The sequence below is a fragment of the Stenella coeruleoalba genome (assembly GCF_951394435.1).
Source record: "Stenella coeruleoalba genome assembly, chromosome: 18".
Classification (NCBI taxonomy): domain Eukaryota; kingdom Metazoa; phylum Chordata; class Mammalia; order Artiodactyla; family Delphinidae; genus Stenella; species Stenella coeruleoalba.
This window is the reverse complement of record NC_137164.1, coordinates 44,905,667-44,928,362: the sequence shown is the minus strand read 5'-3', so window position 1 is coordinate 44,928,362 and position 22,696 is coordinate 44,905,667. Positions and strand designations below refer to the sequence as shown.

The 22,696-nt window shown below is 34.7% G+C and overlaps 1 protein-coding gene across 4 annotated transcripts in view; it reads left to right on the top strand.

Annotated features, from left to right (window-relative positions):
- Positions 1-22,696, top strand: part of DACH1 (dachshund family transcription factor 1) — a gene marked incomplete at both ends in the record, with an annotated part of 412,420 nt that overhangs the window by 153,623 nt on the left and 236,101 nt on the right. For all 4 annotated transcript variants that reach the window (XM_079902827.1, XM_079902825.1, XM_079902826.1 and 1 more), the window contains one exon: positions 20,313-20,428. In XM_079902827.1, coding sequence (XP_079758953.1) covers positions 20,313-20,428 — 116 coding nt within the window. The remainder of the gene's footprint in view (positions 1-20,312; positions 20,429-22,696) is intronic.

Here is a 22,696-nt window from a genome sequence, read left to right as displayed (position 1 = left end):
CTTTTCTCATACACTTTTCCTCAGGAAAGCATAGCAAGGACATCGAGGGGACAGCTAACCAATAATAGCATGTATCAGTCAATGTGAATTTATTAAATGCCTACTATCCTTTGACTCTGCTAATATCCGGATGCCATACAAGTAAGAAAATTACTTAGAGTTCTGCTTTAAAATTGAATTTTTGAAAAGAGAACATTTTTAAAAAGTGAGAAAAACCTAACCAATTACTATTTTTAAATCTAGATTGAGATGGCAATAAATATGTTAGAATATAGGTTGTTAAACAGATATTTGAAAATCCAGTCATATACATTCTAAATTAGTTCCTGAATAAGAGTGGCAAGGCTCTTTAAAATGATTCTCATATAACCTCTTGGAATGTTATAGTCTAATAATTTTTTCTCTTGTGCAAAATTTGTCTGAACTGATTAAATTGACTTCAGAAGGGATCTATTTTTTTCCTCACTAATTTTAAAGAAGTAATTTATGGTTTAGTCCTTAAAATTAACTCTCCATTTGGCAGCATCATTTATGCTGCTGTCAGCACCACCTTTTCCTAAGATAATTATTATCATGTGTTTCAGGAAAGATGTTAGGGTGTATTTCAATGCTTTTATTTTTTTAATCAGCATTGTTCCTTGTCTCAATAAATCTCTGCTCTTGTACAAGTTCAATGCTAACTTTTGCGTGACAGTATTTTCTGCTTCAATGTGGAGGAAAAATAAATTTACAGTAATTGCTTTCAGAGGTTTATTGTCTTATAGGACTGTTGTAAGAAAATAGGATGCAAAGCGTTTGTTAATGTTTGCTTGCTAAGCTATTGAAGGTAGATGTTTATATAAGCCCAGAATTATTTTCTTTCTTCCCTGGTTCATAGTACTCTAAGTTAATCAAGAATATAATTCACTGGTGGCAAACTTTTGGAAATGATTTTGCAAGAAATATAGGTTTAAATACACTATATAATTTTCACTTCAATTTACTACCATAAAGTTGAAATTTACATGAAAATGATGTGCAATTTAGAGGCCTTTTAAATTGAGAACTTATTTCATATTTTTGAAAGTACTTTAAATGTGAATAATTTGAGTGTTGCAGATACATTCCTTGTACCTTGCTTAATTTTTAAAACAGAATGGTGTAGCATGGGATAGAATGGGGAGAACATGGATATTTGCATAGCTTCATTCGTGCATGTGTTAAAAATGTTCTTTTGGTAAGAAGAAAGAGGAGGAAAAGTTTAAGGCAGAAACTAAAGCTTGCTTACTGTGTGCACAGGTACATGCATGAGCGCGCGTGTGTGTGTATAAACATATATACTTCTGTAATATGGAGTTGGCTGTGTTGCCAATGGCAGCTCTGAAGCCGGAGGGGTTAGATTGTGGAGCGGTGTCATGGCACTTGGTCATCACATAGAAGATTAAATATTTCTGCAATGCTGTAGAGAGCAGTAAACCAGGAATTTAGGCTTCCATTCTCAAAACAACTATAAATTCAAACACTATGAAACAGCATGAAATTGAACAAACATTTACACCTCATTACAAAATCTGGGTTTTTCCTTATACTTCCTTTCTTTGGATTAATATACCATTCTGTTTTCCTACCTACACTTTATCATCTCACATAGGATCCATTTGGATTTTTATTTTCATCTTTCTACCTCACTGAAACCTTATTTCTTTTTATTTCTATTTCTTCTCCAAACCCTAGTTACTTCCTTAATTACCTCATATCAATTTGCCTTTCATTCTATCACTCTTTCTCATTTCCTTTTGTATTTGATCTTTCTGGATTCTGTGCTTTGATGTTTAAGTGAGTTCACATATATCTGAACCAAGAGCCATCAAATAGAAAATCTTTTGTAATAGGATATGGAGTGATATGCATCATTATATCCTGGGAAGACTAAGTGGTGAATAAAGTGGGATCATTTTGGGAAAACAACTGTGTCTAAAATTATAAATGTAATAATTATCTACTACTATACTGAATTATTAAATCTCAGATTTAAATATATACCTACCTAAGAAAATATCTTGATCATGTAGTAATTTAAAAAGCATCATATTTATTGGTTTCATATACATTCCTATATATATATAACTATATGTGGAAAAAAAAACTACTTAAATGAATCTGTGTTTCTGTGAAATAACACTGCTGTCTTGCATGCCAGTTAATAGCTTTTTGTGTGCCATTCATTTCTGCATGTATACATGTATCAGTCCTTCTTCAAGTTATTAATATCTCCTATGTGCTTAAAGATCAAGGAGAGACCTGGTAGAGGCTTATTAGCAAGTTTGATTTTAGATTTTAGGTCAAGAACTGGTTTTGTATTTTTAATCTATAATTCAGGAAAACTTACTAGAAAATAATTCACTAAGTGAAAGTTAAAATTTAGGAGCCTTTAAATTAACTCCACTTAATTTAAAATTAATGGATTTTGCTTTTAACTTATTAAAAGGTTAATTTACTTTGAACTTCTCTTAACCAATTAAAAGGTAAGATGGGGTGAGAGATGTGAAAAGTTTGGAAACACCAACTTGCCTTAATTGTCATTTTCAAATATAAAGTTTGCATTATGTACTCTAGTTCCACAGAGGGGGAAAAAGGAAAGGAAATCTTCCTTTCCAAATAGTAGAATATTAGTATATCCATGCATACAGGGCTAGTCCCGCTGTCCCAGGGATCTAACCTACTCTACGACACTTCCTTAAATGTAACTGTGTAAATTAAGGCTGTTCATTACTCATTATATGTTCCTGAACTTCCTCTCTGAACAGCAGGAATGCCTCCTAGTTTGCTGAGATCAGTTTTTTTCTTTGTCTTTTCTGTTTCCCTGTTCTCGATCCATTTGCCATCCCCATTGGCTTCAGCATGTGTGGAGAATGCCAGCATGTGTCCAGGCTGTGTGTGTGTGCATGCACACACACACTTGTGTGCTTTTCACAGAATCTTGGAGTTCATTAGTCTAGAAGGGCAGGCAAACAGGGACTAGAAAACAACAGAAAAGGTACAATTAAAACTAAGACCATGAAATCAACTGTTTTCAGCATTACAAATTCAAGAATATAGCAAAATAAGAGAAGCATTGCTTTTAAGTTTTTGATGCTAATCAATGAACATTTTGACATAAAGTTACACTGTAGCATTTTATATATTTGACTGTAAAATTTGGTTGGGAGAGTTGATACAACTTTTGGCATTTTCTTCAAATATTTCTTCAAACCTCATGAAGAGTTTTGTGTGAAAGTTGAAAACAAGATAAATTCCTTGGTTGATTCAAAACATCTTCTATAGCAAAATTCTACCATTGTCTTTTTTCATCTTGTTCAGATTGATGTCTTACATACTAAGAGGCTCTCTGCTCATAAACTACTCACCAGACACCCCTCCATTCAGAAAGAGTAAATCCTGTCAATTAAGCCAACAAAAAAGAGTGTGAGGCATCTATACCAAAGAGGCCATGTCTTGTAGAAAGATGTGTTACTCATTCTTACCCAAACAGGGAGGCCTTGAGATTTAATAAAATTTATTGTTGAGGTCTAATTTATTGTTGAGGTCTAGAAGCCCTGTGTTTCAAAAACTGAAAAGCTGGTTTTCAGAAAAGTCACGCTAAATATGAATGAAAAATGAAATATAATTCAAAAATTGACCACTTCAAGGTGTAATTAAAGGTGAGAGCTTTTTATGTAGTTAGCAATCCTAATATCGTCATTCATTTTTTAAAATTTCTTTTTGGCTGCATTGGGTCTTTGTTGCTGCGTGTGGGCTTTCTCTAGTTGTGGTAAGCAAGGGCTACTCTTCTTTGCGGTGCACGGGTTTCTCATTGCGGTGGCTTCTCTTGTTGTGGAACATGAGCTCTAGGTGCGTAGACTTCAGTAGTCGTGTCACGCGGGCTCAGTAGCTGTGGCTTGAGGGCTCTAAAGCGCAGGCTCAGTAGTTGTGGCGCACAGGCTTATTTGCTCTGTGGCATGTGGGATCTTCCTGGACCAGGGATTGAACCCTTGTCCCCTGCATTGGCAGGCGGGTTCTTAACCACTGCGCCACCAGGGAAGTCCCTCTATTCATTTTTTATCATGTTTTTTTTCTTTAAATATTTGATGTAATATTTTGTGATAAAAATATTTCTTTGTATTTGCAGCTCCCCTTAATATATAAGAGTTTTGGAAGCTGAACTTGTCCTAAGCTTTTCAACTTGTGGAAAGGAAATAGCCAAGTTATAAGTTCTAGGCAATAAAGTCTAGATGTTATGCTCCTAATAGGCAAGCAGTTTAAGGACCTATTTTAATTATTTATTTTTACTTCATACTAATGCTTCTAAAATAAAATACTCTTCTATATATATATGCAATTTTCTACTAACGTATTCAGAGCAGTACATGTTTGTTTCTCTTGGTTTTTGAAAAGTAATTTTTCTTTTAATACCACTGAAACCATCTCTGGATTTTCTATTTCAGTGTTTTTCTGATTCTAAAAAAATGTTCATTGCCAAATATTTAGAAAATTTCAAGAAACAAGTAAGAAAGCAAAGATACAATCACATATAAGAAGAAAACCACTGATAGCATGTATAAAATATGATCATACTGTAGTCTAATTTGTTATAAAACATAAAAATCTATGACAGACGTGTTTCTGTATCCTTTTATCTAGCTTTCTAATATATAATTTTAATGACCTATTGGAATTTCAGTCTAGGATACACTGTAATTTATTCAACTCAATACATTTGTATTAACATCTAAGGTTTTATTCTTACATAGCCTCTGTCTCACATTACCTCAGGATGAATTCTTAGATTTGTCAGTTTGAAAGTATTGAGCTAAAAGTATTCAAATTTAAAATTTTGATACATTAGACAAAATGGGCCCTGAGAAATATTATGCAATATACATACTTCTACTAGTATAGTGTCAGTATTTTTTTAGCTTTGCCAATGTGATGGACATAATTGATATTTTATACTTGATTTGATCTTTAATTCCTTATTTACTAGTGAGGCTGCATATTTTTATAGGTTAATTAACTATTATTTTTGATTTTTTTTGCTGTTCATATTTTTTGCCATTTAATATTGGATTCTTCATTGTTTATAAATCAAGCTCAAGAATCCTTTGCTTTTGATTTATATATTTTCCTATCTTGTTACTTATCTTTCAACATTAGCTTTCCTAAATATGTTTTTAATTTCTGTACAGATAATTCAGTCAATCTTTTTTTTAATAGTTTCTAGCACTAATGCCATGCTTATAAAGTTCTATCTTATCTCAAGGATAGTTTTTTTCTATTTTTTGCTTTTTTTGCAATTTTTTCTGCAATTGTTAAGCATGTAATTACTTAATCTACTTCTTTAAATGCATAAAATGCAAACCTATCTGAACTTTTCAAATAACTAGCAAATTGTTCTGACACCATACTTTATGTAATATAGACTTCTAGTGGATTGAAATGTAATAATTTGAGACTTTTTTATATAACCATGTGTATGTAAGGTGGAATCTGTGAGAATAAAGTTTAACCCAAAGATGGTTTATTTTTGATGATGTAGAAGCATAGATTAAACCAAATGATTAGAAATGTACACTTTATTATGGAAGTGTGAAATAAATTTTCAAGTACGTATGTCTAGGTTTTTTAAACTAAATTCAGAAATGTGCATATTTAGAAGTGGGATGCCTTGGTTGATGATTTCAAGAGCCACAGATTGCCATCAACTTAAAAATTTATGGAGTATTCTCTTTCCAACCACATCATTTTGAAGAGCGAAGACAGATTCAGAGCATTCAGTTAGAGGTAGGATAATGCAAAGAGGGCAATAACTCAGCAGCCTTCCACTTTATCATCATTATCAAATTGACACCATACAAAACACTCTGACATGCCATAGCCCCAGCCTCTCAGGCACTTAAATAGCTACTAAGGCAGTGTAGACTTCAATGGCCATAGATCAGCAATAAGCATCTGTTTTTTCCTCCATGCACTCATTCATTCATTTGTTTTCATTTAATAGATATTTATTGAGTCCTTACTTTGTGCCAGACACTCTTCCTATATTCTGGGAATACAGTGGTGAACAAAACACATTCAAATATCCTTGCCTACATAGAGCCTATCTGGACGGATATTACTAATAAATAAATAAGTATGTGGTATTCCTAAACAACACTCAGGCTAAAAAGACGTCAGAGTGCGGGAGGTGAACTATTAACTGAACCCAGTGCCATGTTGTATGGGGGCTGGGGAAGGAGGCATAAAGACGTGTTACTGAAGAGTATTCTAGAAAGTAGCAATAGCAAGTGCAAAGGTATGGAGGCAAGCTTTCAAAATAGTAAATACATTTCAAAATAATAAATATATTTAGAGTTGTAGATGAGAAATACAGCCTTGAAAGTGAATTTCAAAAATCATGTACAAATGGATATTTACTTCTGATGTAAATTTCTTCAGGGTGGAAACATTTTTATGATTAGCATCGTGATTCAGAGTGGACTGTGGCTCGGTCAGATGTGGTTCTATTTATCTCAGTCCATGACCTAGTCAAGTTACTTATTCTCCCTCCCATAATCATTCCATCCATCTGTAAAAGGGGTATAATGATAATATTTATCTGATAGAGCTATTGTGATGATGAAATCATATAATGCATGTCAGAGTGTTTAGCATAATGACAATCACATAGTAAATTCAGCTATTATTAGATATAAAAATTTGGGGGCATAATAAGAAAATCTACAAACAACAAGTGCTGGAAAGGGTGTGGAGAAAAATGAATCTTCTTGCACTGTTGGTAGCAATGTAAATTGATACAGCCACTACGGAGAACAGTATGGCAGTTCCTTAAAAAACTAAAAATAGAATTACCATGTGACCCAGCAATCCCACTACTAGGCATATACCCAGAGAAAACCATAATTCAAAAAGACACATGCACCCCGATGTTCATTGTAGCACTATTTACCATAGCCAGGTCATGGAAGCAACCTAGATGCCCATCGACAGACGAATGGATAAAGAAGATGTGGTACATATATACAATGGAATATTAAGCAGCCATAAAAAGGAACAAAATTGGGTCATTTATAGAGACGTGGATAGACCTAGACACTGTCATAGAGTGAAGCAAGTCAGAAAGAGAAAAAAAAGTATCATATATTAACACATATATGTGGAATCTAGAAAAATTGTACAGATGAACTGTTTTGCAAGGCAGAAATAGAGACACAGATGTAGAGAACAAATGTATGGACACCAAGGAGGGAAAGTGAGGGGTGGTGGTGGTGGGATGAATTGGGATACTGGGATTGACATATATACACTAATATGTATAAAATAGATAACTAATAAGAACCTGCTATATAAAAAAAATTTTTAATCTCTTTCTTGACAATAGCAGCAAACTTAATTTTCACTCTAATCTCATGAAAATCTGCAAAATTGTGGGCCATTATACTTCATGAACTATCACAAGTATGAATGTTATAATTAGATCATACATTTCCTTTCTTGAATGTCCCATTTAGACACTCAATATTTGCCTTGCCTCTTACAACATGATCTGCACTTACCAAGCTTACCCACTCCTTTCGGTTGAGTTTCACTATTGGACACACACTATTAGCTGCCCATTATATGGGAAATGGCAGGGGGACAGTGGTGCTCAAAGGCCTTACAATACACCTGGGACTGTAAAACACGTAAGAAACATAATAAATCCATCAAAATGGCCTAGAAATACTGTGCAGATGGAACATTCATTGAAGCCTTAGCCCACCCACCATTCCTCATGCTCTATGTACTTTTTTGCCTTGGAGCCCTTGACCTTGCCATTCAAAAACCTTTAACACCTTCTTCTCACCTTATCTCCCTCAGTCAAAATCACACTCCTGTTTCAAGACTTACCACAAATGCCACTTCTTTCTTTATATTATCTGAAAATTTATCCTCTTTAAAAATAATCACTTGAGACTTCGTGTCATAAAATAACTGCATATTTTACAAACAAGGAGCTTCTTTTCGAGAAAGTGTTGCAATTTTGTGTCCTTCTCTCTGTCATGGCATATACGATGGGTCTTACCACCCAGTGGCTACCCAGCACATGTCTGTGGGCTCTAATAATGTGGGAAGGAACACAATGGAGTAAATCATCAGATCTATAGCCATGGACTTTGAGAGACGTTTTTCTGACCATGAAGCTGAGGCAGAATTTTCAATATCAGAAAGTCTTCTAACAAAGAGAAAGATAAAGAAATTGACCAAAATATGGAACTCTTTATGTTCTGTTTTAAAAAGTCAAAGTGTAATAGACTGCTCTATAATAAAATGTCCAGCACAAGACTTAATCAAGAAAGTTTTTCCATTTGAACTAATGAATAAGAAAATTTATACTTTTATTCGTAGTAACACTATATTTCAACATGTCTTTGCCTCAGTTTTCATATTTATAAAACAAAAATAATAATGTCTCCATCTCACAAAATTAGCCCTCAGAAGTGCTCAAAAGAATTCCTGTTGCACAAAAATAGGCCAGCTTTAAATGTAAACTATTATTACTTAGTCAATTTAAACAACAAAATTAAGGCAAAACTTTTTAGTATTTTAAATTATGATTTGGGAACGAATAAATAAATTAGAGAATATAGGAATTATTAGCATAATGATTGGGATTTTAAAAGCAGCCTCTGCACAGTATTGCAGGGGAAATAATCCCATGATAAAACAATGTCTATTCAAGCTTGAAAGGACATTTGCCAACGTCTTCTTCAACTCTGTGGTGCAGGCAGTTTACATCATAATTTTTTATAATATCAAACATTAGTATTAAAAGACCATTCATTAAAGAAAACATTTTCATAAAGTATTAAATAGAATTCAATTAATGTAAATAATACTAATAGCAATGTTTGGTGCTTATGTAACATCTATGTCAGGTAATGTATTAAGCATGTTATTGAATCTCTATAGGCTAGAAACAGCATAGCTTTGCCTGTCTTAATCTAATCCTTTCATTAGTTCATAGGCCCAGAATCCTCCTGGGAGTATCAGAAAGTTGTCAGGAGATCTCTGAATTCTGGGGCTGGTATCTGAATCTCTGTGCTTCATAACTACATTTCTTGACAGCTCCCCATGTGTTACACAGTGGAGGAGAATGGAGGATGTATTTTTTTTTTTTCTAACAGGTTTCTCAAATAAATTAGTTATGTACATTTTCTCCAGAGGTAGCAAACAAATAACTTGTCAGTGAAGGGTGAAAACACACATTTTAGTTTGAGTCAGCCATCTTACCTCTGCATTCACAAGCAGGAAGACAAGATTTTCTGAGTTCTGGCTTAGTAGATCCTGCTTTTAACCCTCATTTGAAACTACATCTCAAAAGATCAAGAGTTTAAGATAAATATTGTTTCTACTTCTGTGACTTATGTGTGAAAATGCTTATACCAAATTGTTGTTGTGTGTGTGTGTGTGTGTGTGTAGATTTAGTTACTTTGCCAGAAATTTATGGTTGTGATTACTTTAGAACATAAAGACTGATGCACACTTATTATAGCTTTTTCATTCCTTATTGTTGGTTAGCTATCCTTTCCTTACAAAATATTTTTTCTCGTATATTCAAAGCATATAGTAGCAACTTTGGTTAAGATTGAGATTATAAATATTATAGAAAAATGAAATAAAACTCATTTGAGTCATTTATGAATTTCCTTTTATGGATACACACCCCTGTTAAAGTAAACTTTTTTAAGGGGGATAGATCAGCTACTGGTTGGAGTCAGATTTTATCTACAGAGTTAATTACATAACACCAACTTGGGCTCCTTTTTAGTTCCTCTAAAATGTAACATCACAAAAAAGATACATTTAAAGTAATTAAATGAATCATAATGTTCTGAAGACATTTAACCAAAAATCAGAGCCTATTACATGTCTTAACATTTTTCTTAAGGTCAGAAGAATGGAGACAGTATGGAGAGATGAGATAATGACCTATGAAACTATTTGAAAATGATCATGTGCTAGACTGTGTGATACTAACCATTTTAGGAAAGGAAAGATGTACATGGGTTTGAGTAATTCAGCATGTCATTACGGAAGTGTGTGTGTGTGTGTGTGTGTGTGTGTGTGTGTGTGTGTGTGTAAGGCAGGGATGTGCCTCTGTGGTCTTTTCTTACTTAACAACCCCTCCTCTTCTTCAGTTGACTAATTCCTGTTTGCTCACACCTCATCTTCCCTGAGGTATTTAACAAGATTTATTGTAACTATATATGTATCTATTGGGCTGACCAAAAAGTTCATTCAGGTTTTTACTACGATGTTATGGAAAAACCTGTACTTTTTGGCCAATCCAGTAATTCCCCCAAATCGATTGAAAGTTACTTAAAGTCAGGGGTGGTATCTTGTTAGTATTTCCAGCTCACATTGGAGGGTCAGGCACATTAACATTTGTTTGTTGACTAAATTAACCAACAAATATGGAACAGAGGCAGATTTCATGCTCAGGGCTTGGCTTCTAGACCAGATTGCCTTTGTTCACAAGTATTACTTTTTTTAAAGACTTAATTGTTTTTAGATCAGTTTTAGGTTTACAGCAAAAGGTACAGAGAATTTCCATATAGTTCCTTCTACACATGCGTAGCCTCCCACTTTATCAACATCCTCCACTAGAGGGGTACATTTGTTACATTTGATGAACTTACATTGACACATCATAATCACTCAAAGTCCATCTTTTACAGTAGGGTTCATTCTTGGTGTTGTACACTCCATGGGTTTGGACAAATGTATACACCATTATAGTATCACACAGAGTATTTTTACTGTCATAAAAAGCCTATGTGCTGTGCCTATTTATCCTTCCCCCTACCCAACTCCACTCTATTACTTTTTATGTGTGGCATATTGAGTAAGGCATTTTACTTTCTTGTATTTCAGTTTCCTCATCAGTTAAATAAGGATAACAATAATACCTGTCTTAAAGGTGTGTTATGATTATTAAAAGAGTTAGATGACATAGTGAACTTAGCACAGGGCCTAGGGGTTAGACAACATAATACAACTGTGACTATTTTATTATTTAATGTACTATTCCAAAATAAAATGAAAACATTTGGGAACAGGGCATTCAGAGTGTTGGAAATGGCATCTCCTACAGAGAAGAATTGGATATTATTTTGAGATTAGAGCAATGAACATATATTGGGGCCAAATTCAAGATGATCTGCAAAAACAGAGCCATTGCACATATATGAACAGGGTTATGGTATGTCCCAGTGAGATAAAAGACTAAATACGTTACTTTTTGTTCAAACAAAATATAACCAATGTTAATTGCAGAGAAGATGTAGTCATTTGAAATTCAAACAGAAAAATTACAAGAAATGAAACTTTTTTCTTTGTGACTAGGAGTCCAGAGGTTAAATAAAAGATTGGTTTAGATATTGAATGTCTTAGCTGGAATATTTTTTAATATTAAATTTAAATTTTATAGAATATGGTTTTGAAGTATGACAGAAACTGTGAGAAAGAGGACAATAAAGTACTAACTCATCCCAAAACTTTAAGAAAGCCATTTACAATTGTTTCCCATTATTTTAGGATTTTCCCCTTAGGGGATTTCAGTCATTCTTTACAGATAATTTTGAAACAGATGTGCTGTGGGTAGATTTATCTGTAGCTTGGAAGGCTTATGGGAAGTAGAGAAAATAGTAAGGTGATTAAAAGGTTAAAACTATTTGGCTTTCTAGACAAACATGTCATTAAATTCAATTTACAAACAGTATCCTCTTTGTAAGAAATATCATGTATGTTGATGTATAACGTATGCAATGGAAAGGTAAAAATAAATAGTATTAAAATTTTATATTCTTTAATTTAAACTTTAAATTACATTAAATTACTCTTAATTCCACAAAATATTTAAAAAATATGAATATACTTTTGAGATAAATCACTATATATACTTTATAAAGTATAATTTACCATTGATGTGAATAAATAACTCAAATTGAGAGGAGAATATGAGATCTCTAATTTGATAAAAACTTAATATCAAAAAATATATTCATTAAGTAAGAAATCCATGATTAATATATTAAGTCTAAGATTAATATAACTAATGCATTTCATGGATTTTAAATAATCTTCTTAGTGTGGCTATCACGTATAGATCCTATGAAAGGGGAGTGGGGACTTAAAAACTTTAGGAGCTAGATTATCCTAAGTATGTAACCTGTCAAACAGAGACTCTCTTTAGGATATTGGACTGTAATTAATTGTTAACACAATATGCAAATGCTTAAGTATAGCTTAGTTACATTCCAGTATGTTTTAACTTTTATTTTGGGGCAATTCCTATTCAGTATTTAATAGCTCCAACAGAGCTGGAGACCTCAGAAATTTTGTCAATGACCTTTGAAACGGGATTCATATAAAATAAATTTCCTGTACTACTTGAGTTTTGAAGTCAGAGTCAGCAATAATTCCTCCTCACAAGAGTAGCTAATTTCAGCTCTTATTTGTTTTCTGTTTGTAATGATTTCAGTTTACTCGTGTTAACCTTGTGTTTTGAGTAATTATCAACTCATATCAACTCTATAGAATATGTGAATTGCTGCTTTTCTTGTCTCTGGAGAATACTTCTCATGTGACAATTGTCATATGACCTATGACACAGAGCATGGCTTCGTAATGTTGAGAGATGAGGAATTTTTATAATTTGAGTATAATCATACTGTGAGCACAAGTCTCTAAACAGATTCCCTGGAAATAACAGGTTTCATGGTAAACTAAGTTTTAGTAAATGCCTATTTCACCATGTTCTTAGAGATTTATAGTACATTCTAGCATAGTGAAAGCTCTGAGAAATTGATCCACAAAACAAAAATATTAAAAGCTTTAGGAAGGGGACTTCCCTGGTGGCGCAGTGGTTAAGAATCCGCCTGCCAATGCAGGGGACACGGTTTGACCCCTCGTCCGGGAAGATCCCACATGCCACAGAGCAACTAAGCCCGTGAGCCACAACTACTGAGCCTGCACTCTAGAGCTGGCAAGCCACAACTACTGAGCCTGCGTGCCACAACTACTGAAGCCCCCGCGCCTAGAGCCCGTGCTCCGCAACAAGAGAAGCCACCGCAATGAGAAGCCTACTCACCTCAATGAAGTGTAGCCCCGGCTCACCGCAACTAGAGAAATCCTGCGTGCAGCAACGAAGACCCAGTGCTGCCAAAAATAAATAAACAAACAAATAAACTTATTTAAAAAAAGACTTTAGGAATTTGTGAAGTTTTTCCACAAAATATATGTATGATTAATAAGTTTAATGGGGCATTTGCCAAGTTTATTTGAGCACAGAACCTTTTTTAAAATTTATTTTTAGCTCTTTTTTACAGGAAATTTTATTTTGTGTATTTGTATATGTATCTGTTCAGTTAATGTATAGAATTGCCTACTGTCTTAGTCTTGCTCAGGTTGCCAAACAAAATAGCATAAACTGGGTTGCTTAAAGAACAGAAATTTTTCTCATAGTTCTGGAGGCTGACAGTCTGAGATCAGGGTGCCAGCATGGTCAGTTTTGGGGAGGGCTCTCTTCATGGGTTGTAGACAGCTGCCTTGTCACTGTGTCCCCACAGGGCTGAGAGAGAGCAAGCAAGCTCCCTGGCATCTCTACTTATAAGAACACTAATCCTTTCATGAGGGTCTTACTGATAGGTCCTCATCTAAGCCTAATTACCTACCAAAGGCCCAATCTCCAAATACCATCACATTGGGGTTAGGGCTTCAACATAGGAATTTGGGGGGAATATAATTCAGTCTATAACACCTGCCATGTAAAGAGTTGAGGGAATGTTATGTGTTTCGTGCTTATAAGCCAGTAATCTGTATGCTTTCCAAGTGTACAGCTGGCAAAATTTCAAGTGCTTGCCCCATGGGGCTCGGTATTTTGGTGATGGTGGAAAACATCTCTTTTATGAGTTAGTTCATAACCTATTTGTACTGAGAAGTACACATGTCTGGGACACACACCTACACAGAAAATGCAAAAATGTGTCTAAACAAATGTGGGATACGAGATTGAGAAAGTGTTCAAGTTTGTCATCATTGCAAAAAGTAATGTATCTTTCAAAATTTTGCCAACTGTAGAAAAAAAGTTCATGCAAAGGGAAAATAATGCTAATCATAAAAAAAAGGCTAATCAGCCTTTCAGAAAACTGAAAAAAAAGATTCAACTAGCAAGTTAACAAGATCCTTCTAAGGGAAAACTACCCATTTATAACCTGAGTATTATAAATCTGCTATGACTTTTGGTGAAATGTATACATACATTAATCTTGGGAAGTTCTTTGTGTTCTTTTATTTTGATGTATCTATTTCATGAGGTTGATTTGATCTGGAAGATATTAATGAGTATTTGTACTTTTCATATTTTAGATTAATTTTATAGTTCTCACAAGGGTAATATTTTTACATATAATCACCTGCTTTTTATTGGATATTTTAGAACTGATATGGAAAAAAAAAGAAAGATAAAGAGGATAAATTATATCTGGTTTCTGCTATGGCTAGAGGTAATCCTCAGGCACTGATCAAGTTTAGCCAGAATCGTGATTTGTCCACAATTTGAAATATATGGCCAGAGTACTGAAGTGTTAAACAAATTAATTTTAAAAATTGTCTTCATATGTTAAATGTAGTACATGCTTATGACAGAGAAACTAAAATCTTCAGATGTAGAAAAACTGTAATTCTCCATCCAGTGATAATCCCTCCTAATAGTCTACTATGTTTCCTTCTAGTCTTTCTTTTTTTTATATGCATATTTATTGCATTTTTTACTTAATTTCTCTCTCTTGTGCTCTGGTATGCCATATGTGCAGGTTTGTATCTTGCTTTTTCACTTAGAACATAAGCATTTTTTTCTGTTAGCATAAATTACTCATAAACATCCCCACTTTTTGTGACTCCATAGTGTTCAAGTGGGTATATAAATCATTAAGCAAAGTGTACTTTTTCAGTCAGAAATAATAATATATATATGGCTTATATATGTGAATATATATATTTCTCGTATTTCTTGGCTTGGTTTTGTAGAAGTTTACTAGAAAAAATTATGCAAGATATAAGCACACAATTGGCGCTTTCCTGGGGTGAATAGATTGGAGAGGGCAAATGAACTCTTGTAGATTAATGGAGCAAGACTCCTTCACCCCTAAATGCTTGTTGTGTCCCAAGACTAAAATCAATGCTCACTTGCTGCCATGTATTTTTCTTCTTAATTGTTATCCCACAGGCTATTTAATTTTATCTTCCCCCTCAAAGAAAGGAGTGTCTCTATTTTAAAACTCTAATATCTAGCTCATTACTTGTTGTACAGTAGCTCCTTTCTTTTAGACAGATGGTTGAAGGAATTGAATGATTGAATGGAACCCTTCTTTCGTTTCTCTAGACAGATAGGACTTAGAACCCAAATTTCTGTTTAGCAGCTACTTTTGCATTTCCCAGTTTATAGCCATCACAATCTCTTTCTGGATTTCACGGGCCTCTCTGCTCCAAATCTCAGGAGGAGAATGGAACTTAATTTCTTCAAAAGTACTGAAGAGGTTAACAGAAAATGGTGTTTGTGGAGGTTAGGAGTTGAAAAAAATGTACTGTACCTTCCTGTAGTATTTCAAATGCCTCTCACTCTTTTGATGCACTTAGCCTCTTTAAGTTAGATTTTGACTTCACTGTGAGTAAGCACACTAAATGAACTAGGGAGAGTTGGTAAACATCGTACAGTTGAGGGAGAGAGAGAAATTAGCCTGAGACTGATTTAATGATGTAGAGTAAGGAGAGACGTCTACCCAGTGATCTGTCTGAAAAAGAAAACTTTTTCAATCAGAACTGCAGGAAAGGATGTGCCAGAGTGGATTCCTACCAAGTGTGAGAATCCACTGTATCCACTGTGAGATGCCAACTGTGGCCATCTCTAAGTGATTGCTCTGCTCTTTTAATGCAAATGGTTGAAAATACTAAAGGGTGTACTATGGCTCATGTGTGAAGCTTGCCACAAACAATTACCAAAGTCATAAATTTTGATTTCAGTCAAGCTATTAAGAGTAATAATTTATTTAAGTGAGGTCTTCTGCTTTGATTAGAACTAAGAGAGTTCAGCTGCTCTGATCCTTTGGGGGTAAAGCTGGGTTACTGGTGTAGTAAGGAGGCTTGAAGGTGTCTGCTGTTGAGGCAACTGATCATTCCCAAAAGAAGTGCTTTTGCTAATTCTTTCACTTCCTCTTTTCAGTTAAGTTATTCTTTTTCTTTCCAAGTACAACTTATTTCTAACAAAGCAAGCAGGTCCACTTTTTAAAAAAAATCTTGATTTAATCAGTTATTCAGAGACATTAGGTGGCTTGATCAAGGCCACACCTCATAGTAAAGAGGTGGAGCCAGTATTTAAAGCTAGATGTGTCAAGACAATACAACCCATGCTTTTGACCACGGTACTACACAGCTTCTCCTGGAAGTTCCCTAAAGCTCTACTGAAAGTAATTTAAATATTCAAGTATTTTATAATTAAGTTATCTTCCTAGATCTTCTGGAGTTAAACCCTCTAACAGTTAGTGACCAAGACTGCAGTAAGGGTAAAACATCAAGGCTGTCAATAAGGGGACCTAACTTAGGTCTTGAAGGGATAGAGGAAAGTCTTGTTAATAAATAAACCATCTAACTTCCTCTACACCAGGAAGTCTTGTATAACTCCAAGAAGAGCTTCCCTCTTGTTCTTAGGCAAAAGGATAAATGACTTGGCTTTTCTTCCAAATCTTTCTGTGGAGCGCCCCCCTGCCCCCATTCTCAATTCTTTGCATAGATATCTCAAGATTGTACTCTCCCCTAATAGTAAAGTAATCCCTAGTAGGGTGTGAGTAGATGGCTTTAGGGTGCTACCACCACCAAGGGTATTTGCATTTTAATGGAAGGCTTTAAAAGATCTTAAAGCTTCAAGACTAAAAGCAGTAAATCTCTATTAGTGGAATTGGAGGCAGTGTGATAGATTGGGCAGGAGCTATCTGGGGTAAAGAGAGCCCACTGGGTCTTTTCTAATCACAGTGTGAAATAAAGTGTTCCCACTTAGTAGCCTGAATTCTGCTTCCAGAGTGAGGGCTGTGAGGACAGCTCCTGTGGCCTCAGTAATAAAGTACTGCTAAACAGTTTCACCTTCTTTAAAAGCAAAACAAATTAAAGAACTAAAACTTTCAAATCTTAACTTCCTTTTCCTTTCCCACTTTCTCCACAGCATCTTGCTTGAGATCTCTCAATACTTGTATTCTTTTTCTCTGAGCTTCATATGTGCATTTCGCTTCTTTAGACTCAGAATCCCAAACTTTTTTTGCATCTCACTTTTCATTTCCTGGAAACATGGAGACTACTGGAATTGATGAGGAATTTGAAGAATTGGGCTTACTAAATTGGGTTAAAATGTATTTAAATACATACAGTGAGCCAGGCACTGAGCTGTTTTAAGGACAAAAGACATATTTTATATACTTTCTGCCATACAGTCTTGGGAGTGAAACAAATATACAGATTAATATAGTCAGGGCAGAAAGGGCTATAATAGAGTTGCTCACCATGAGCTGTCATAGTGCATAGAAGGAATACTCACTAGAAGTGGCTAGTTAGAAGGATGATGAAGGTTTAGTCAGGTAAAATGGGGATGAGAATGGAATGTAGTAAAAGGCTTTGATGGCAAAGGAGGCAGGTTGCGATAGAGGTAGTGTAATAGGAGACCAAAAGGTGGTGTCAGAGGAGACCAAAGCAACATGGGACATTGTTAATAAATTCATTAGGGCCAAATATAAACCATGAATGTGGGAATAAAAGGAAGAGATTGGAAAAGTAGACAGGGGCCAAATATTGGAAGGCCTTGGTACTGTGTTAAGGAGTGTCAATGCTCTAGGGAACTACTGATATCTTTAAGCAGTTGGAAAACATGATTAAATTTGCATTTAAAAAATCATTCCAAAATCAGTATGGAAAGTTATCTAGACTTCACTCGAGGCTCTAGAGTGGGACAAAGCTGGAGGTATGTCTTGGAAGAGCTGTGATAGTAGATCAAATAAGAAAGGAAGGGATTGATCTGGAATATAGGTGTGGGGATAGGAAGAATGGGTAGAGAGATAACTTCCATTGGGATGGTGCTTGAATGTACAGAGGAAGGGAAAGACAGCTGAGTGCTGGATTTTTGGCTTAGTTAATTATGTGACATTTTGCTGAACCAAGGAAAAATAGGTTTTAATGGAGAAGATGCTGAATTCAGATTTGGGCAAGCTGAATCTTAGATTATTATAGAACATCCAAGCAGGTATTTCCAGTAGACAGGCATTAATCTGTCTGAATCCCAGGAGGAAGCTTTAGGCAGTAGATAATATATTTAGCTGTTATTTCTTAACATATCAGTAATGTTTATGAAAGAGATTACTCAGGGAGAACGGAGACTATCAGAGGGCTGTTGATGGTCTTATGGCAAATAACAGGAGTTAAGGAATCAGCTTAGATGAAGAGTAATAATGAAGAATAAGAATAAGTAGCCAGAGAGATGCTTCAGAATACACAGGGCAGTGTCCTTATTGGTTAGCAAAGCAAATGCACAATTTACTTGCTCTTGGTTCAAAGACCTCCAGGGTCTGGCCCTAGGCAGTAAGTCTAACGGTATGGATTTCTGCCCCTCATTTTATTTGACCTGTTTCAACTCACTGGAAAAAATCTTGTACATTCATACATTTTCATGTTTCACTTCCTTTCATACATTCTCACTGGAGTGTGCTTTTCTTCCGTTCTTTTTCCTCTCCATGTCCAACCCATCCTTCAGAATTTTCTTCTAACCTCCCAGGACCATGAAATCTTATCTCTAACAGGGAACATATCATCATCCAGCCTAACTTCCCATTAGTGTTCAGGTTGCAACTTGCTTAGGACACAGCACATTCTAGTTTGCACCCTAGTTCTTTCTGCACTACATATGTCCCTTTGGCAAGAGTATAAGTTCCTGAAGACTAAGAACCCATTCTCCCAAATTAGCCTCCATGGTGCACTGCTTTGAAAACAGAAAGAGCTTACTAATATTTGTTAAATGACTACATATATTACTTACACTAAATAATAGAGGTAGGATCTTTGAATCTTCTGATGAGACAAAGGCTCTCAGCTGAAGCTGACATGGAGATGTTAACTTATTAAGGATGTATCTGGAGGTTTTGATATGTCCTGGCACATATTGGCCAGAAAAATGATGGAAAAGCCTTTCATAAATGTATATTCATGATACAGAGGCAGGCAGTGGCAACAATGTGAATTATCTTTGTTTCAAAAGTTGCTAATACTGTATTCTTCATGTTTTCCTTATACAAGGATGGTGAATACTTGTATCCTTTTCACCTTCTGCTTTTATAACTTTAAAACTTATCATTGTACAATAGGCAGGCAAAGGAGAAGTACTGCTGAAACACAAAGTATTTTTATTTATCCTAAAGGCAGATATAAGATGCTACACTGGCAGTTTCTAAATGATGTTCTACAAATAATCCGAAGCCTTTCCAATGTATTTTAGCAGATTTAAAGTAAGGCAACCTAGTGGGGCTATTCATTTAAATAGAATAAGGGTTAAATGATAACTTGACTTATCTTTTAAATGACAAAAAATAAAGAAATTGCAAGACCTTTTCACACATTACATATGTATTGTCATCTATCATCTAGATATCAGGCTAGCAGTGCGAAGTAATAAAACATATCATCGAAAAATGTGCTATAGGTCTGAATCACTCTTTCATTCCACCTCCCAGCTAACTGTAGTATTAAATCAAACAAGCAGAACATTTCCTTAGGCAGCCATTGCCTTTTAATTTCCTGAAGAACCTTAAAATATCATTCATTACAAGTACTACACATATTTGGTTTTTAAAATTCTCATAAATCAATAGCAGGCTGACTGTAATAATTATTACAAGTTAGTGCATAATTTTCGTGCTGAAGGCTGCATGCAGAACTTTAGCATATGCAAACGAGGCAATTCAAACTGTGTATAGATATTAATATGAAGAAGCAGGTAACGAGGTGCAGGCTATGAATTATGCATCAAGAGTGGCTGATCTTCAATGAGGAAAATGAATTCAGCATGTAATCTAATTAGTGATGGAAGTCTATTACATCTAACTGCAAAAGCAACTGTCCTTGAAACAAATTTATTTACAGTCCATGTTACCACTTGAAACAACTTTGAAATGATGTGTAAGACAACAGCTTAATTGTAAAAATTTTTTGTTTGTTTGTTTCAGTTCTAGACCTGGAAGGCCTCCTAAGAGGACTCAAAGTGTCACCTCCCCAGAGAACTCTCATATCATGCCACATTCTGTCCCAGGCCTTATGTCTCCTGGGATAATCCCACCAACAGGTAAGAGTGCTACCTATTGATACCGAAAATATTCAAAATCAGCCAGTGCCATAGATATTCACCCTCATCAGTTATATTTTGTTCACACTAAGATAATGTTACTGATGAGAATTTATTTCAAAACTGCATTATGATTATCATCATTTCTTCATTTGAAATAAAATTAAAGAAGTTTAATTGAACACAGTTCTAGGAGTTATTCTAATTAATCCTCTTGCTAATATCAAATGACAAATTCTTATCCCTAATTTCCTGTTAAGGAATTGAAGCTCAGAGAGAATCAGTAACTTTCCCAAGGTCAGTCAGCTGGTCACTGGCAGTGGTTATTCAAACTCAGGTCTCTGGATTCTAAGTTTATATTTCATTCCACAAAAACTCACAAAATAGATTAGCATGCATCCAAACAAAAGACTATAACCATGCCAAATAGAAATATCTCCTGTTTCTCCCAAACTATTTCTGTTAGAAGCATTTGAAGGATGTTTATCACTAGAATTTTGAAAATGTACAAGTAAAAGAATAGTCTCGACCACAAAAGCTCTGTACCATAAACAACTTTCATAATGTGCTGCATGCAAAAACAGCTCATTTGATTTTCACCACCTGGATGTGTTCATTAATTCTTTTATATACTTACACATGTCTGCCCACTTTCCATGTTTCATCCAGACTCAGAGCAAATTAAAATTATGATAATAATGATATTATTATTATATAACATATAGTATTTATTAATCCTTGCCATCACGAAAGTTTATTGAGGAGATAGATGTATAAACAGCTAATTGTCATTTCACACGACTGAAACAGGAAAGATAATCTGGCAAGATAAGGAGAAAGTCTTAATTTTTTTCTCTGAATTCCCATATAAATGTTTGCTTTTTCTTTTGTAACATTTGTCTTTCTCTAGGCTGTAATATAATCATGGGTATCTTATTTCACATTCCATACTTTGTTGAAAGCTCCCTGGAAGCAATGGCTCTTTTAACTCACCTTTATTTTTGTGGCAGCATCTGAACAGTTGGTTCACTTTTGTGCACCTTTATCAAGTACCCGCTGAGTTGAATTTGAAGTTATTCATTTTATATATTTAACATTTTTTTAAGGTACCAAAGGTTCTTAAAAGTAAATAATTCACATTCCAAAGAAGAGTTGTATCTTTATGCTAATGTTTGCAGATGAAAAATTGAGAAACAAAAAAGTAAAATCCATAGCTGAAAACAACCCAGTTACAGAGCAGGTATCATCATTTCTATTCGTTTACTTTAGTCATGATTCACAGGCTACTGAATCCTACTGCCTGAAATTCTAATTTCAAATTTGATATTTCAAAAAGGAATAGGTAGCGTTTTGTTAAGGCTTAACTGTTTTTATTTAACTAGATAAAATTTCCTGATTTGCAGATTTGGCCGGGGCGGGGGTGGGACGTTTGTACTACAGTCAAGATGGAAAGAAGATCTTAATTTTTCATGTTTTATGACTGAAAGACTCAGGTGTGCTAGAAGAAAGACAGAAGAGTCTTGACTTAACTTCTCAATGAATACGTTTTGGGGCTTTAAAAAAATAATCATTTTAACAATCATTATTTTACATTTGATAAGTTTGTGTTGATTCTCACTAATCACAGTTATATTTTGGGTGAAAAGTATTCTAGATTGTTTTTGTATTAAAATAGAAAAGGTCTGGTTCCAAATTGCCTGCCAACATTTTAAGGTGAAAACAATAAATACTTCACTACCTAAGCATTGGTGAGATAAGGTGATGTCATCAGAATCTAAGAATAGCAGCACCTCACATAATTAAGACCATAAAGTAACTTTGGGGTAAGTGAAGTTTCTAAACAACTGAAGATCATAAGCTGAAACTCAAAATCAAAATATTAAGTCACAATTTACAATAGCCAGGACATGGAAGCAACCTAAGTGTCCATTCACAGATGAATGGATAAAGAAGATGTGGCATATATATAAAATGGAATATTAATCAGCCATAAAAAGAAACAAAATTGAGCTATTTGTAGTGAGGTGGATGGACCTAGGGTCTGTCATACAGAGTGAAGTAAGTCAGAAAAAGAAAAAGAAATACTGCATGCTAACACATATATATGGAATCTAAAAAAAAAAAAAAAAATTCTGATGAACCTAGGGGCAGGACAGGAATAAACATGCATATGTAGAGAATGGACTTGAGGATATGGGGAGGGGGAAGGGTAAGCTGGGACGAAGTGAGAGAGTGGCATTGACATATATACACTACCAAATGTAAAAT